The sequence below is a fragment of the Hyperolius riggenbachi genome, chromosome 9, assembly GCF_040937935.1.
Source record: "Hyperolius riggenbachi isolate aHypRig1 chromosome 9, aHypRig1.pri, whole genome shotgun sequence".
Taxonomy (NCBI): domain Eukaryota; kingdom Metazoa; phylum Chordata; class Amphibia; order Anura; family Hyperoliidae; genus Hyperolius; species Hyperolius riggenbachi.
This window is the reverse complement of record NC_090654.1, coordinates 249562009-249579222: the sequence shown is the minus strand read 5'-3', so window position 1 is coordinate 249579222 and position 17214 is coordinate 249562009. Positions and strand designations below refer to the sequence as shown.

At 44.3% G+C, this 17214-nt stretch overlaps 1 protein-coding gene across 4 annotated transcripts in view; it reads right to left on the bottom strand.

Annotated features, from left to right (window-relative positions):
• Positions 1 to 17214, bottom strand: part of PPP2R5E (protein phosphatase 2 regulatory subunit B'epsilon) — a 147647-nt gene that overhangs the window by 98139 nt on the left and 32294 nt on the right. For 3 of the 4 annotated variants that reach the window (XM_068254269.1, XM_068254271.1, XM_068254268.1), the window contains exon 2: positions 8099 to 8262. In XM_068254269.1, coding sequence (XP_068110370.1) covers positions 8099 to 8255 — 157 coding nt within the window. In that variant the 5' untranslated portion in view covers positions 8256 to 8262. The remainder of the gene's footprint in view (positions 1 to 8098; positions 8263 to 17214) is intronic. The other variant, XM_068254270.1, reaches the window with a different exon arrangement.

Genomic DNA, 17214 nt, shown 5'->3' with positions numbered 1-17214 from the left:
TGTGGTTTTCTGACTTTAAAGTCAGAAATTCCAGAAGTGAACCGGAGGCGGGGCCGGAGCATCGGTGAGCGGCTGCGCAGGCACAGGATGTCTGTGGGGGGCCATTAGAAGCCCCGGGTAACTTCAACTCATTTTCCCCCGACTTCCCTACAGTATCCCTTTAAAAAAAAATGCATGTAAAACCGCATTCCCCCGTGCCTCCATTGAGATACATTTGTGCATTTTTCATGCATTTAAAAAAAAAATTACACAGCAAGTTGTGCGCTTTCAAAAACACAATGTAAAACTGACATTTTTACATGTGGCCTATAGAACTGCATTAGCAGCAAAAACGATAGCATTTTTCGCAATGCTAGCAGTTTGCGCTTAGTGTGCTCCTAGCCTCAGTCAGTCTCTTCTGAGTAGTGAAAGCCAATGAAATGCTAAGGCCTTGTTCAGACTGTCGGCGTTTGTGGAACGCGTATAAATTCAAAGAAACGCAAGTTGAAAATGCATGCTTCTTTTTGCGTTCGAATGCGTTTTCTATTGCGTTTTGCACACACACGTGACCCGAGGGAAAAAAAAAGTTATGGGAACCGCAGAGGGAAACGTACACTAAAATGGAACAGTACGCGTTTTTGATATGCGTCCATAGACTTTCATTGCGTCCGTTTCTGTGCGTGGCGCACAGAACTGCGTGCAGCAATGCGGATGAGAAATGTATGCGTCTCATACGCATACATGTGAACGAGGCCATTGGAAAGCATTGATAGGCGTTTCTATGCGTATATTGTACCCGTACACGTTCCGTCAAAACGGCTAGGAACGCACATAGTCTGAACAGGGCCTTAATTCTTCCAGCTAGCATTCCTAATGCAAACTGTATGGAGCTTGGTTGTGGGCCAGTCAAATACTCTCCCCACGGATTCTGACTGGCTCTGTCCCGCGCGGCATACAATTTGCATTCAAGCCGGCATTATACGCATTTCATAGTCCGTCCGAAGTTATGGGGAGAGAACAGATTAGCAATGGGGTCTCTTCCCTCTTTGCACATGATTGGCTAAAAAGCAAGCCTGAAGTGAAAGTAAACTTATGAAATAAATGCTGCATTCAAATCCGGCTTTGCAACAGTACGAGTGCTGCAGCCGTCCGATTCGGAAAGTGATGCAGCACCCCAGTGGAAACAGGCCCTAACTGTCTCTCAGAGGAGCTCACAATAATCTCTACTACAGTCCATCAAATGTCCATTGAGGTCTAGGGCCAATTTAGGGGAAAGCCAAGTAACATATGTATGATTTTGGGACATGGGAGGAAACCGGATTGCCCGGGGGAAACCCAAGCACACACGGGGAGAACATACAAACTATGTGTAGATACTGCCGTGGCTTTGAACCAGGGACCCAACGCTGCAAGGGGAGAGTGCTAACCATTACACCTCAGTACTCCAAAGAGCTTTAAACCCCTTTCTAAGTTTCTGCGCTGGAAGAATTCAGGGAGCCTCCTGACTATACACAGGCTTCCCACCAATAAGGCTTCAGGATTGCGTTAAAGTGGACCTGAACTCAGAACTTCCTCCCTGCTCTAAAAGATATGCAACAGCATAATAACCTTTAAAGAAAAACATCTCTGTTACAGCTATTACAAATCCTGCAATACATCTACAGTGTGTTTACTTCCTGCTTTCATGGAAGCAGACATAGGGTTGAACTCCTGTGTTTACAAATTAGCTGCTCTGCCTAGGCAGCCAGCTGGCAAAGCTGAGAGATCAAATTACACCAGTGATTAGTTACATATGAGGAGGAATTAAACAGGCTAAACTCTCTAAATACATACAGGGTCAGTGTTCCCCCCCCAGAATTTTTTTCTAGCTGGGTGCATGAAATAGTAGTCGGGTGGGGCGATGAGAGAATGCAGGGCTAGTGCTTCTGTGTGAAACTCCGCTCACAGAATAGGTGGTGGTAAGCCGATGACAGCCGAGTGCTCACCAAAACTAGCTGGGCGGAGCACCCGGCTAAAAGAGCCTGGGGAGAACACGGAGGGTGCCTTTCATTTAGGTTTTCCTTCAGTCCTGTGCAGTTATTTTCTCTTCTTTGCAGAACAAAATGACTTGTAACTCGTGGAGGATTCTCTGCTGCTATAAAACTTCTCTGCTACTGACAATCAAATGCTGGCTGTAGAATTGAAGATTATTTGAGACAGACAGGAAGCGGAAGAGGAAAAGAGGAGTTTTTGGTGAGAGCAACTGCAGGTATTAAAACAAAGCAGGAATAAAGGGTAACTGGATTGCTGTACACAAGACTGAACTGAGGAAAGAAAACTATAATAAGGCATGTAGGCAGACCTTATGAAGAAATCTATAATAAACATTAGGCACCTACATCAAGGCCTAATAAAGAAAGACATTAGAAGGTGGTTCAATTGAATGTGCATTTAATAACATTCATAGGAATGTCAGCATTGTAGCAGGTTGGGAGACGTGAAAAGCTTTTTAAAGATCAATGCAGTACTGTATGGGGAAAGGTTTTCTTACATTCTGTGTCAATAGAATTGACATTGTTTTACTTGGCTTTAGTTTTCCTTTGAGTTTTAGAAGTACAGGTCTTTCACCTACAGCAGCCAATGACAATTCTCTCTATGATGTCACGTCAGTGCATGGAGTTACTGGCTGCAACATACTGCTGAAGTCTGCACATCACTGGTGCTATTGGCGGCATTAAATAATCTCAGCAGGCTTGATATAGTGTTGTACTTAGAAGGACAGTAAATTACAAAACCAGAAGAGAAAAAAGTTTTCTGCTTACAGATTAAAAGTGTAACGGCTTCCAAGCAGAAAACCCTTTCGTCAATGATTTCTTACAAAGCAGTTTGCCAACAAGAGACTCCTTTTGAAAAAAATGTCCTGAAGCCTTTCTGAAGACTTCTGTCTGAACAGATGCCAAGATATATACCAGATGACCAACATGCACAAATACCTCAGCATCTACAGCACAGGGTTATAGGAGCCACAAGTCAAATATATAGGTGACTAACCGATCCTAAAGGGAACCTTAAAAAGAAACTCCGATCAAGAATTTAACTTTATCCCAATCAGTAGCTGATACCCCCTTTTACATGAGAAATCTATTCCTTTTCACAAACAGACCATCAGGGGGTGCTGTATGACAGATATTGTGGCGAAACCCCTCCCACAAGAAACTGAGGACCATGGTACTCCTGGCAGTTTCCTGTCTGTGAACCTTGTTGCATTGTGGGAAATGGCGGTTTACAGCTGTTTCCAACTGCCAAAAAAGCATGCAGCAGCTACAACACCTGCCAGCAGTAAAAATGTCACCATGTGATAAATGTCAGGATGTAAATCAGGGATTTAAAAGATTTTACAATGAGCAAACACTGACTAAATCATTTATACATAATTATTGTAAAAATGAAGCACTTTCTTTATTACATTATTTTCACTGGAGTTTCTCTAACTGCCGAGGGAAAAAAAAAAAGGTTCATTCACATGGGGCTTCCCCAAGGCCCCTGCAGCCGTCCTGTGCCCTAGCAGCTCCTCGATTGTCCCCCTGTCACCGCCGCGGCTTAGTTCCGTTTTCGTCAGACTAACAGTCGTCCCCCGGCAACGCGTCCTCTTCGCCTTCCCCGCCATCAAGCGCAGTAGGCTTGCGCCCGTGTAGTACGTCGCGGACAACGTGGCCATGGTTGACAGCGGAAATTCACGCAGGCGCAATAAGGACTCTGCACCATGCGGGCAGCCCGGGGAGGCAGCGGAGAGGCTGACGTGGGACAGTCAGCTGCAAGGGGCTGGAGAAAGCCCCAGGTGAGTAACGTTTATTATTATTTATTTTTTTTTTTTGCCTGACGATTCCTTTAAAGAGAATCTGTACTCTTAAATTCTTACAATAAAAAGCATACCATTCTATTCATTATGTTCTCCTGGGTCCCTCTGTACATACAGTCCCAATCCTACTTAGAACTTGCCGATATAACTTTTTTGTTTTTTCACTGCACAGAATAATAAACTCTGTGTGGATGTGCACACACGCCTGATAGCAGGACTTATAATGAAAAGAAGAATTAGGGATTCCTGATGTGAAAGATGGACCCCATTATCGGAGTGAAGTAGCACTTACAGCTCTGCTGGCTGCTCCCCTGCAGTTATGCCCCTGCTATAGCCATAGATATACTACATCAGTTTACTATAACAAGATTCTACTGTACTTCCTAATTTAAAGAGAAGCCAAAAAAAAAAATTACCGTATGCTATAATGATGTGTATGTATAGTACAGTTAAGAAATAAAACATTAGGAGCAGAGACATAAGTCTAATATCGTTTCCAGTACAAAAAGAGAGAGTTAAGAAACTCCAGTTATCTATGCAAAAGAGCCATTGAGCTCCACGACTTTCAAAGTCGCAGAGAGCTGTCTTCTGAAGCTTGTTATCTCAACTGTCAGTTGTATTTTCTTTTCCTCTCCAGAGGACAGTTCAAAAGTTCACTGGGATGCTCTGTAAAATCATTTAGAATGCTGAGTATTGTGTAAACTGCAAATATTACAGAATGATGCAATGTTATAATTATCCATACTACACAATCAATTATATCATAATTTTTGTTTCGCTTCAGTGTCTCTTTAAATAATGAAATTTTACCCAAGCTGGAAGTGAGAGGAAATGTTCTTAGGGCTGGTTCCCATTGGCTGCAATTGCAAAGCGCTTGCTGATCGGCAAAGCTCTAGTGCGGCGTCACCCTATTAAAGTGGATCCGAGATAAACTTTCACTCATTACATAATTGTGTTCCTTTCATATAGCTTATAGGGCATTCCTCAAGCCAAATACTTTTTTTGTTTTGTTTTAATACTCTAATTCCCTATAAACTAAACAAGCCTCGCCCACAGCTCCTTTTGTGCCTTGGCACTGTAGCAAGGGCTTATGGGAGCCCAGTCTGGGCAGGAGGCGGCGGAGGTTACTAGCCATTGATTTCAGAGGCAGAGGGGAAGAGGAGGAGAGGGAACTGAATTTACACACAGGCAAGCTGATAGCATCTCCAGCCCTCAGCCTGTGACGATGTGACAAACAGAACATAACTGCCCTCATTGTATCACAGGAATAAATAATCGTAAACTGATGAAGCTGTTTGCAGCTAGATTTGCTGTGTAATCTATCTAAACTTTAGATAAGATATATAGACAAGTTACTTGTTATAGTTAGTTTTCCATCTCGGATACGCTTTAAGATGTTTTTACAGCAGAATTGCGATTTGTTTAAAAATTGCAATCTTGCTGCATGTAGCATTTTTTGGAAGGATTCGGCTTAAAGCAAACCTGTGAATTTAAAAAAAGGGGGGGGGGGGGGGGGAATAAAAAAAAAATCAGTTACTTCCCTTGGTAGAGGGAAGCCTCTAGGTTCTCTGGAGGCTTCCCACATCCTCCTACAGACCATCCCTTTCGCTGGGACCCTCTGAAAGTATGCGACCGCACTTTCGTACATGAATGAGCACGGTCACACTGCACAAACACATGACTGCCCGCCCCTGCAGATTAGCACGGAGCCATTCATGCTAAACGGAAGAGGCCTAGCCCATGCGTCTCCATACTACTGCGCAGCCAGGTGCACGCATGCGTCCACGCAATGCTGCAACGCCCTGTCAACAAGCCATTGTGAAGGAGGACCGCAGGGGTCCCAGCGCTGGACCAATGAGGTGGAGGCCGACAGAGGAAGCCTCTGGATTATCCACAGGCTTTCCTTTATGGAAGGATCTATATCTTTCAAAAATTGCTCTGAAAATCACATTGGAAAAATCACAATCACTATGTGCTTAGTGATGACATTTTGCAGTGTGAACTAAGCCTCAAAGGGCTTGATTCACAAAGTGGTGCTAACTGTTAGCACGCCTGTGAAAACCCCCTTAGCACGTCTAAACCAGCTTTTCGCGCGCAAAACCTTTACGCGCGCACTGCACAGAGCGCTCCACGCGAAGTGCCCATTAAAGCCTATGGGACTTAGCACGCGCATTGGACAAAACTTTACGCGCGATCTGATTGAGAAAGCCGGTGCCAACCTACTTAGCACCCTGGTTAGCACGTCTAAAGACTTTAGACGCGCTAACTAGGTTAGCACCGCTTTGTGAATCAAGCCCAAAGTGTTACAGACAGAAAAACTGCTATTAAGAATTCAATCAGTTCATCCCATCGCCATATGATCTCGCCACAGATCATGGAATTATTATTTTTGGTACTCTTGGAGCCAATAAGGCTAGTACTGTGATTTAAGTGTACCATAGTTCCTGTAAATAAAAAAAGTTTTATAAATACCTAGGGCTTCCTCCAGCCCCATAAGGTCAGATCGCTCCCACGCCACTGTCCTCCGCTACCGGGTCCCGTCACTTCTGTCAGTCGCAGCCAGTCTGACGTAAGAGAAGTGCGCACTTTGCGTATCTCTCCAGCAGCTGCTTGAGAGATACGTAGAGGGCGCACTTCTGCTGCGTAGACTGGCCCCGACTGGCTGAAGTGACGGGACCCGGTACTGGAGCAGAGACAGCGGCGTGGGAGCTATTAGAGCTTATGGGGCTGAAGGAAGCCCCAGGTATGTATAAAACTTTATTACAGGAGCTATGGTTTCCTTTAAGGAGTCCAAGGATGATGGAAAATTATGTCCAGGGCAGTGTTTGGATCAGATTATGGCTGGATTAGGATCAGGCTGACCGTATTGAGTAAACCAAGTTTAGTGAAATGTGTGTTGTAGGTAAGCTTTGGCACCAGTTGCTGGGTTAGGGTAAGTTAGATTCAGCCCAAAGAGACATTTTTAGTGGTCCCACAACTAGCTTGTTTTACACGGGGCCTGCAGGCCATGTCTGTGTAGATCAGGGGTCTCAAACTCGCGGCCCGCGGGCCATTTGCGGCCCTCGATACAATATTTTGTGGCCCTCGCCGGCAAAAGATTCCTTATAGTTCGCTTCAGTGCTCCCAAGTAATCCGCCACATCCCCGCCGCTAAACGAGGGCTGCAGAGCCCCCAAATCGCCCGAAGGGGGGGGGGGGCAATCCACTGGCATTTCCTGGAAGGGGCAAAGCTTTCAGCTTCAGCTCTGCCCCTCCTGACGTCAATTGCCGCATGGATCGCCGCCCCTCTCTGTGAAGGAAGAGTGAGAGGGGCGGGGAGAGGCGGTGATCAGCCGGGATTGTGAAATTCCTTATGCGGCCCAGCCTCATCCTGACTTTGCCTCCTGCGGCCCCCCAGGTAAGTTGAGTTTGAGACCCCTGGTGTAGATGCATGTAACTCCACAATTTTAGCGATATAAGCTGGCAGAGTGATACGCACCCAGTGGCATCACCTCTGACCTTCACACAGTTGTGGACAAGCACGGGAGCGGGATCAGTAATAGCGCAGTAAGAGACAAAAAGGCCAACAAGTAAGGTTTCTTTTGTTTTTTCCGTCCTGTAGGTTTTATAATTTATGTATTTAAACCTCTGATGGGTGCACAAAGTATGCCCCCAGCATTTGACATCCACAGTGTACATGAGGTTTTGGTTTTGCCATATGATTGGTTGCTATAGGTAACAAGCACAAATACTTCCCACACACAAACCGCTGAGCTATTATTATGTCTTCATTAACAAAATAAAATACAAAAATATTAACCTAAAAGATCAGTGTTCACCAATTATGTCTCTAAAGGCTTATACACACCATGCAATACTCCTGTTAGATCAACCACTCGATAAATTTCCAGCCTGTCCGATCTAACTCAGATCGAGAAAGAGACCGATTTTGTAAAGTACTGATCTAAAAAAAAAAAAAATCGATCCCTTTCTCAATCAGGATGCAGAGCCAACATGCTGAAAATGATTGATTGGTTAATCTAACAGTACCATTTTATGCGTGTATAAGCCATATTATCGTACTGTATGACTAGAGAGGGTGACAATTGCCCAATAGAAGCAGCCTAGCGAGACAGGAAAGGGCGGGCACAGCGACTAAGGTCTTGTTTTCTCTGTATACACATTTAAAAGGAAACCAGCAATTTCAAAGCAAATAAACATTGAAGTCGGATTATTATTAGACAGCAACATGCATTTACTTTACAGGATTAGGACATGGGATTCACATATTGGACTGGCTTACCTTTAAGCAGAGGCAGAGGTGTTAACTCGATAGGCTTGCCCTGAGACCTGAACTGTGAAGAGCTCTGTGATCTCTTCTGCCTGGCTTTTCTGACGGACTTCCGAGAAAATCCGTCTACTCTATCCACTGATGGAGGTGTGGATGGTGCTGAGGACATATCCCTACTGGAAACAGAGAGATTAGGGTCAGTTGGTCAATGAGAAGAAACACAACACAAGCAAATATTGGAAATCATGCTTATATATTCACAAACTACATGAAACGCCACCAGAACAGTATACTGGGTACTGAAATCATAGCAGATTTATTGTCTAGTCACACAGAGACTGTGTTCCTGAAGAGAAAAAGGCTTTTTAGGTTGCAAATCTGGCTGGAGGCAGCTCAGAACATAGTGGGGGTTGCCAAAAGGTTACTAAATTGAGCGATTGTGCCACTGAAATCATGTGCAGCACCCGCAGTCAAAACTTTCTAAAATAAATTGCGGCTGTCCTGGATTTCTTAGTTGCCGGTTATTGCCAAGGGTGCTGTGTGTGATCGTAATAACACGGCACAGACAGTGAGTATAGCAAATTGTTCAGCTCATCATAAGCTTGGGATAGCACTCAAAATCACATTTTTGCTTTATATAGCATTCAACACAGTTAAAAAATATAAATATGGAACCCTATAAGGTCTGGGAAACACTACAGTACACTTTAAAAAACGTTTTGCAAATGTAAGTCTATGGTGTTGAGCCAACTGGAGCTATTGTAATTAGGGCTAATCGCAATTGGTGGACTAGCTAAATTTTGTGACTGTTTGGGCTCAATACAAAAACGAAGTCGCTGGAAAACGCACCTCAGATCGCTTACAGAAAGCTTACACAGAGCACTTTTTAGTGGGTCCATGTCCTAAGACTGCTCGGATGTCCTTTGAATGCATATTTACACCTTACTGAAGCTAACTGATAACTGGCTGTATGACAAATTATTAGACTGCCTCTTAATCAAGTAATTAGTGAGCAATTAAAGGAGAGAAAGTTCTTTGCTTCCCCTGGATACAGTACAAACTTTTCTTACTTAAAGAGAACCCGAGGTGGGTTCTAAGAATCCAATTAGCATACAGAGGCTGGGTTTGCATATAATACCCAGCCTCTGTTGCTATACTGTTTCCCCCCAATCAGCGGGGAGGGAAGGGACGCAGGCAGGGACCGGCGCATTTGAGGAGGCGGGGGAGCGGCAGACTGACACTTCACATGTAAACAGCCGTCGCCAGCACAGCGATTGATTTATGGGGGACAGTAGAGCGCAGGGGTGAGACGGTATAGCAACAGAGGATGCGTATTATATGCAGACCCAGCCTCTGTATGCTAATTGGATTCTTAGAACCCACCTTGGGTTCTCTTTAAGCCCTTGGGTGGCCGCTGTACACATGCTGGATTTCCTCTAGATTCTTGGGGCTGTCATTAGCGCCCGCCATTGTAGAGTTTAATCTAGCATGTGTGCGCAGCTTAACCTCCCTGGCGGTAAGCCTGACACAGTGTCGGGCTAGGCGCCGCAGGGGATCGCATTGCCCCAGGAGGATTTTTTAAAATAAAAACTGTTATATATTGTAAAGCTAGCACTTCGCTAGCTAACTGTGTGGCAAGTCCCTCCCTTCCCCACCGATCGCCCCCGGTATACATACCCCACAGGGATCCCACGATGGCGCAGCCTCCCAATCAGCTCCAGTCGCCATGGGGAGGATCGGGACTGCGCATGACGTCGATGACGTCATTTCCGATCATCGCCATAGCGACAGTGAAGCTCATTGCTGAAGCTGCGGCTCTCGCGGGATTGCGGACGGGTAAATATTGGGGAGTAAGAGAGGTGCCGGGGGACTTGCTGCACATAGTTAGCTAGCCTAGTGCTAGCTAACAAATAGAAAACATTTTTTATTAAAAAAAATACCTCCTGCGGATGCAGCCACTGCATCTGCGTACCGCCAGGGAGGATAATACTTATAATGTACACAATTCATCGTGATTACAATCTTTCTTGTTCCGTTTAGCTAAGCTTTAACCATTTCAGCCCTCATTCATTTTTCACCTTATGCATCCAAGCAATTTTCACCTCCCATTCATTCGCCAATAACTTTATCACTAATTATCCCAATGAATTGATCTGTATCAGTTAGGCTTTCTTTGGGTGGTACATTTTGCTATGAATTATTTTTTTCTAAATGCATGTTAACAAGAAAATTAAGTAAAAAATTTAAACAAAAACCTCATTTCTCAGTTTTCGGCCACTATAGCTTTAAATAATACATGCGACTATAATTAAAATCCACACATTTTATTTGCCCATTTGTCCCGGTTATTACACCATTTAAATTATGTCCCTATCACAATGTACAGCACCAATATTTTATTTGGAAATAAAGGCGCATTTTTTCAGTTTTGCGTCCATCACTATTTACAAGCTTATAATTATAAACATATTAGTAATATAATCTCTTGACATGCATATTAAAAAAAGTTTAGACCTGTAGGCAACTAATTTTTTTTAATTTATTTTTTTCAAATTGTATTTTTTTTTTATTTAATTTTTGTAGTTAAAAATGTTATTTCGGTATTTTTTTCGTGTGTGTGTGTGTGTGTGTGTGTGTACAGTGTGTGTGTGTGTGTGTGTGTATACAGTGTGTGTGTGTGTATACAGTGTGTGTGTGTGTGTACAGTGTGTGTGTGTGTGTACAGTGTGTGTGTGTACGTGTGTGCGCGTGTGCGTGTGCGTGTGCGGTGATAAACAGTTCATTTTAAATGTAATTTATCGTGTTTTATGTAAATAAAAAAAATGTATGTACATGTAGTTTTACTATTTGGCCACAGTCTTTAATTCCCATCCTGTAAGCGAGCACTCTCGCTTACAGGAAGTATTAGGAGGACATGTTTTTATTTTATTTTTGCTGATAAAGATATTATAAGAAGCTGTCAGTCTTTCTACTGGGCACTTAGATCAATGAATGGGAACTATGCAGGCGCAGTAGAGCGGAACCGACTGAGAACGGCTATTTCCTCCCATTTCCGAGCCGAGAGCCACTACTGCGCCTGCGCTGGAGCCAGTACACACCCCCAGAGGTGAGTACAACCCCCAAGGGAATTTTTTTTTTTTTGTATTACAGAGTCTCTTTAAAAGCACTTGTGAAATGTTCGCTTATGTGGGTTTTCTTACATAAGCGATGAGCTTTCTATCCAATCGCAAACACGTCTCCTGCACCAGTGTATTCGATTCAATAGAAAGGATAGGGAAATCACTAAGCACTTGAAAAAGCCGCGCTTTGAAAATAGATTTCCCGAGCGCTTTTGTTGAATAAATACATTGTATTCAGGAAGTTAAAAAAGAAAAAAAAGCTACACAAAAGCACTTTTCTAAACTAAAATCACTCTGAAAGCGCTTATTGCTCAATAAATCGCTTAGCCCTTGCGATAGTGCTGCTGATTTGTAACGTGAACTAGGCCATATACACTAATGGAGTTATTTTTTTTTTTAGGAGTTTAGACCTTTGATTCGATAAAAATATAAAATGTAATAGTAATCTATTAAAGCTTTCCGGATCATCCATGGGAGAAACGTGGTACAGGTGGCGTCAATGGAGGAGGGCCTCTTCAACGGCAACGTACCACGTGGTCTCCCGCGGATGATCCGGAAAGCCTGATCCCCGGGCTCATTCTAAAGGGGATACGTGCGATTATCAGCTGGGCACTCCTGTCAGCCGCCCCAGTTTAAGGTGAGACTGACCACCCTTGTTTGCTCTTTAAAAAGAGGACTTTTTGGTCTCCGAGCCCCTTACTAAGACGCCTGCAGGCTATTGATGCATTATGCTGCTACGGAGGGAGAGAAGGGCTGGTGGAGTGCTGCAGGGTGGAATGGGTGGAGTGAGTAGGAGAACAATGCCCTTAGCTCAGGAACGCATCAAGGGAGATCGTGGTCTGCTGTACACACACTAGTTTGCCAGCTGAGGCAGCCCTGACTGTGCGCCTTTTCCAAGAACCATCTAACGTGGTTAGATGGTGTATAGGACAATAATGATGTGCTTATGCCACATGTATTATTATATAACATAGTACTGTAAGTGTAAAAGTTTATTACACAGTAATGATGTGCTTATACCGCATGTATTATTATGCAGTTTGCAACTGTTAAATGTTTAATAAAAATTGACTGAAAGGAAAATGAGGCTTCTTTAGAAATCTATACTGCAAATATGACTGGGAGAAAAATACATCTGCCACTGCCAACTGACAGGACAGTAACCAGCAGGGCCTTTAAACAGAAACCGTGACCAAGAATTGAACTTCATCCCAATCAGTAGCTGATACCCCCTTTTACATGAGAAATCTATTCCTTTTCACAAACAGACCATCAGGGGGCACTGTATGGCTGATATTGTGGTGAAACCCCTCCCACAAGAAACTCTGAGGACCATGGTACTCCTGGCAGTTTCCTGTCTGTGAACCTTGTTGCATTGTGGGGAATAGCTGTTTACAGCTGTTTCCAACTGCCAAAACAGCAAGCAGCAGCTACATCACCTGCCAACAGTAAAAATGTCACCATGTGATAAATGTCAGAATGTAAATCAGGGATTTAAAAGATTTTACAATGGGCAAACACCGACTAAATCATTTATACATAATTATTGTAAAAATGAAGTAACTTGGCCTTCAGTCGTTTTCACTTTATGCTTCCGAGCAATGTTCACCTCCCATTTATTAGCCTATAACTTTATCACTACTTATCACAATGAACTGATCTATATCTTGTTTTTTCCGCCACCAATTAGGCTTTCTTTGGGTGGTACATTTTGCTAAGAGCTACTATACTGTAAATGCATTTTAACAGGAAGAATAAGAAGAAAAAAAAAAACGGGAAAAAAAATAATGTTTCAGTTTTTCGGCCATTATAGTTTTAAAATAATACATGCCTCCATAATTAAAACCCACGTATTGTATTTGCCTAACAGTCCCGGGTATTACATCGTTTAAATTATGTCCCTATCACAATATATGGCGACAATATTTTATTTAAAAATAAAAGTGCATTTTTTTCCGTTTTGCATCCATCACTATTTACAAGCTTATAATAAAAAAAAAAATGAAATATTTCATCTTTACATGGATATTTAAAAAGTTTAGACCCTTAGGTAAATATTTGTTTTTTTTATTGTAATGCCTTTTGTTTTTATTATTAAACATTTTATTTGGGTATTTTTGGGAGGGTAGGATGTAAACAGTAATTTTTTTAATGTAAATATGTGTTTATTTTAAAAAAAAAATTTATATGTAGATGTAGTTTTACTTTTTGGCCACAAGAGGGCACCCCTTGAGTTTGTTTACATGACGTCACTCTAAGCGTAACATGTACGCTTAGAGGGACGTAGGAGGTAGCTTTTTCTGCCGGGGAAAGGAATCAGTGGTCGGGCACCATGTCCCGATTTATTGATTCCTGGGCTATTGATCCACGGCCGGGAGCGTGCATGCGCGCGCGTTAGCGCACATGGCCTTCAGGACGTAGCCTCTACGTCCAGAAGGCTTAAATGGTTAAAGGACCACTATCGCAAAAAAAAAGTAGGCAGTTAAAATGACAGAGCTTTGGGCCAGTCCATCTCCTCATGGGGGATCCTCAGGCAGCATTTCCTGAACAGCAGTTTAACTGCCAAAATAGTAAGATACCAGCCTACTCACTTGCACACTATTTTGTCAGACTTTTGTCAACTACTGTTCAGGAAATGCTGTTGAAAACAAAGAAAACCCTGAGAGTCCCCCATGAGGAGATGGACCGGCCCAAAACCTGTTGGTCCTGTCAGATTTTAACTCCCTACTTCTTTTGTGATAGTGGTCCTTTAAATAATGCCCCCCTCGCCCCATCCCCACCAAGCCAGCCTCCCCCAACCCTATCACTGCAAACACCATACACCTCATCTTACTAGAGCGACAAATGGGTGGATCCAGGACAGGGCTGTGGAGTCGGGACAAAAATCTTCCGACTCCAACTCTGACTCCGTGTACCCAAAATGGCTCCGACTCCTCGACTCCCGACTCCTTAGCCTGATACTTAACAGGGCTGTGGATTTTGTACAAAAATCATCCGACTCCCGACTCAGACTCCTCAGTTTATGAAATCAACGACTCCGACTCCAACTCAGACTCCGGGTGCCCAAAATTGCCCCGACTCCTCGACTCCGACTCCACAGCCCTGATCCAGGATTAGGCACCCATATAGGCCTTGGACAACATACACTGTGGCTGCAGCCTTCAAAAGATGGCCTCCTTCCTCATCTGCAGCTCCGGGCTTTTTCACAGTATGTGTGCTACTTGGGCAGTTCAGCCTCCTGTCTGCTGGCCACTAAGTGCCAGCAGAAGCTTGCTAACAAAAAGGTAGATCCCTACCTACAAAGAGAGAAGCCTCTGGATCCCACAGAGGGTTTCCGCATCCTCCATGAGACGACCACCGCTGCCTGGGATCCTCAGGAAGTACGTGACAACGCTCCTCTTTATACACAAGCGTGGTCGTGCTGCACCTGCGTGAATATGGCCGCGCTTGCACAGTAGACACATTCATACTCATGCAGGCACTTGTGCACAGCAGGGTGGGTGGCCACGATAATACAGAAAGTCTCATTGGATATGTTCCAAGGGTTCACACGTGGCAACAGTAGGGGCAGAGAGATCAGGGGGCTTTCATCTTCCTAGGTATCTATCCTTTTTGTTTCAAGACGCCTCAGGAACACTATAAAGTGACACTGAAGCGGAAAAAAACATGATATAAATAAAGCATTGTATGTGTAGTACGGATAATTAATAAAACATTAATAGCAGAGAAAAAGAGTCTCATTTTTATTTTCAGTTATACAGCTTTTTTTTTTCCTCTTCTTCTTTATAAACGTTGCATCACTCTGCCATATTTGCAATTACACTCTGTATTCTAAACTATGAAAGAGCAGAGCTAATGACCATTTGAACTCCCCTGCAGTAAACCCTTATCTCAACCTGTCTCTCACTGTTTCGTTGACATATAAGTGCTTCAGAAAATAGGACAGTTTCTGACCCAAGTTGGTCGCATAGCTCAGAGAAGCTCTTTAGCATAGATAACAACTGAAGTTACTTAACTCTTCCTGTACTGGAAACAATAGAAGACATTTTTCTTTGCTACTAATGTTCTATTTCTTAGCAGTACTACACATACAATTAGTTATATCATAAGTTTATTTTCACTTCAGGTTCCCTTTAATACAGCTGAATGCCAGCATTTGATATGCAATGAGGTTACCCAGCTGCAAAAATATGGCCCCATTCACACTTGCGTTTTGCCTTGCAAACGGACCGGATCCTGATCGGATTAGGACCTGATCCTGATCGGAACCTTACGGATCCGATCAGGATCCGGTCCGTTTGCATCAGGCATGCATCAGGCTGCCATCAGGATCCGTGGGCAAAAAATAGCGAAATTAAATAAAAAAATGTTGGGGTCAGCAGAAGGTGCACCTGGTGCACCTGTAGAATCAGGTTCCTCCGCTGTAGGCCTCACCTCCACCTCCGACATTCTGCCAAAACAGCTCCAGCACGTCTGTCACTGCTGCTCCACTCCAGACATGCTTGGCCCATGTGTCCCCATCCGAAATGGCCGCTTGGATACGCATAGGAAGTGGGGTAGAACGTCAGGTTTTTGTATGCAGTGTGTTCTGTGCCTTCCGTTTACCATTGGTTTCTGTGTTCCGGATGGTGCTGTCAGCCTCCGGTCAGGTTCCGGTCAGGATGCGTGGGCCGGAGATCCGGACCCAAAAAAAAGCGCATGTTGGAAAAGAGTCCGGAGTCCAGATCCGATCTGGTTCCGGTACGTACGGCACGGACGCGTGTGAACGTCCGCATAGACATTACATTGCTATGCGGAACGTACGTTCCGTTTGTACAGTATGCGTTCCGGATCCGATCCGGAAAATCCTGATAGCGAACGCTAATGTGAACCGGGCCTAAAAAAAATAAGTATATCACGGCTGAACATGGCTGTGCTCAGATATAAATCCGGGATGAACGGGGACAGTTTTGTAAAATGCAAAACTGTTGTGGGGTGCACTGGAGTGTGATTCCTGACAGGAAAGCAGGCCATACACTGGCTCGATTCACGGCCGTTTCGACAGCAGATCCGATCCTGGGATCGGATCTGCTGCCAATCGCTTGCGCTAAACGCACCCGCCGATCCGATTCCCTCCCGAAATCGGATCGGACCGTCGATCGCGCCGTGCGGGAAATTACCCTCGATCGCCCGGCGGTAGGAGCGCGTCGCTTGCGGCGTACGGTTCGGGCCCGATCCGAGCATGTATACATTACCTGAAGCTGGCTCCGGGGTCCTCTTCTCCTCGCTGCACCGCATTTCCGCATCTCCCAGTGTACGCTTATACTTCCTGTGTCACTCCGGTGACCAGGAAGTTGAAATAGAGGGCGCTCTATTTGAACTTCCTGGTCACGGAGTAACACAGGAAGCGCCGGGATGGAGCAAGAACAGCAGTGCGGTGCAGTGCAGAGAAGACGCCCGGGAGCCAGCCTCAGGTAATGTATACGGGGGGGGGGGGGGACAGGCGGCAGGAGCAGCTGAACAGATTGTGATCGGTTTCAGGCTGAAATCGATTCACAATCTGTTTGCAGTAAAGGCAGCCATACGATCCCTATCTGATCAGATTCGATCAGATAGGGATCTGTCAGCTGGTCGATCTAATGGCACATCGACCAGTGTATGGCCACCTGAAGAGTTCCCTTACCTATGTCACTCACTGCCTCTTGCCAATGTGCTGCACACCACATGCATCTTCCCAACACTGCCTCCTTCACAACCCGGAAGTTTAGCTTTGAAGGCAGAAGTGTCAGAAATATGAAATGCAGCAGTGAGAGACATCAACAGTGGTAAGTTAAAGGGGCACTACAGCGAAAAACTGTAAAATTTAAAATATGTGCAAACATATACAAAGAAGTACGTTTTTTTTCCAGAGTAAAATGAGCCATAAATTACTTTTCTCTTATGTTGCTGTCACTTACAGTAGTTAGTAGAAATCTGACAGAAGTGACAGGTTTTGGACTAGTCCATCTCTTTATAGGGGATTCTCAGGGA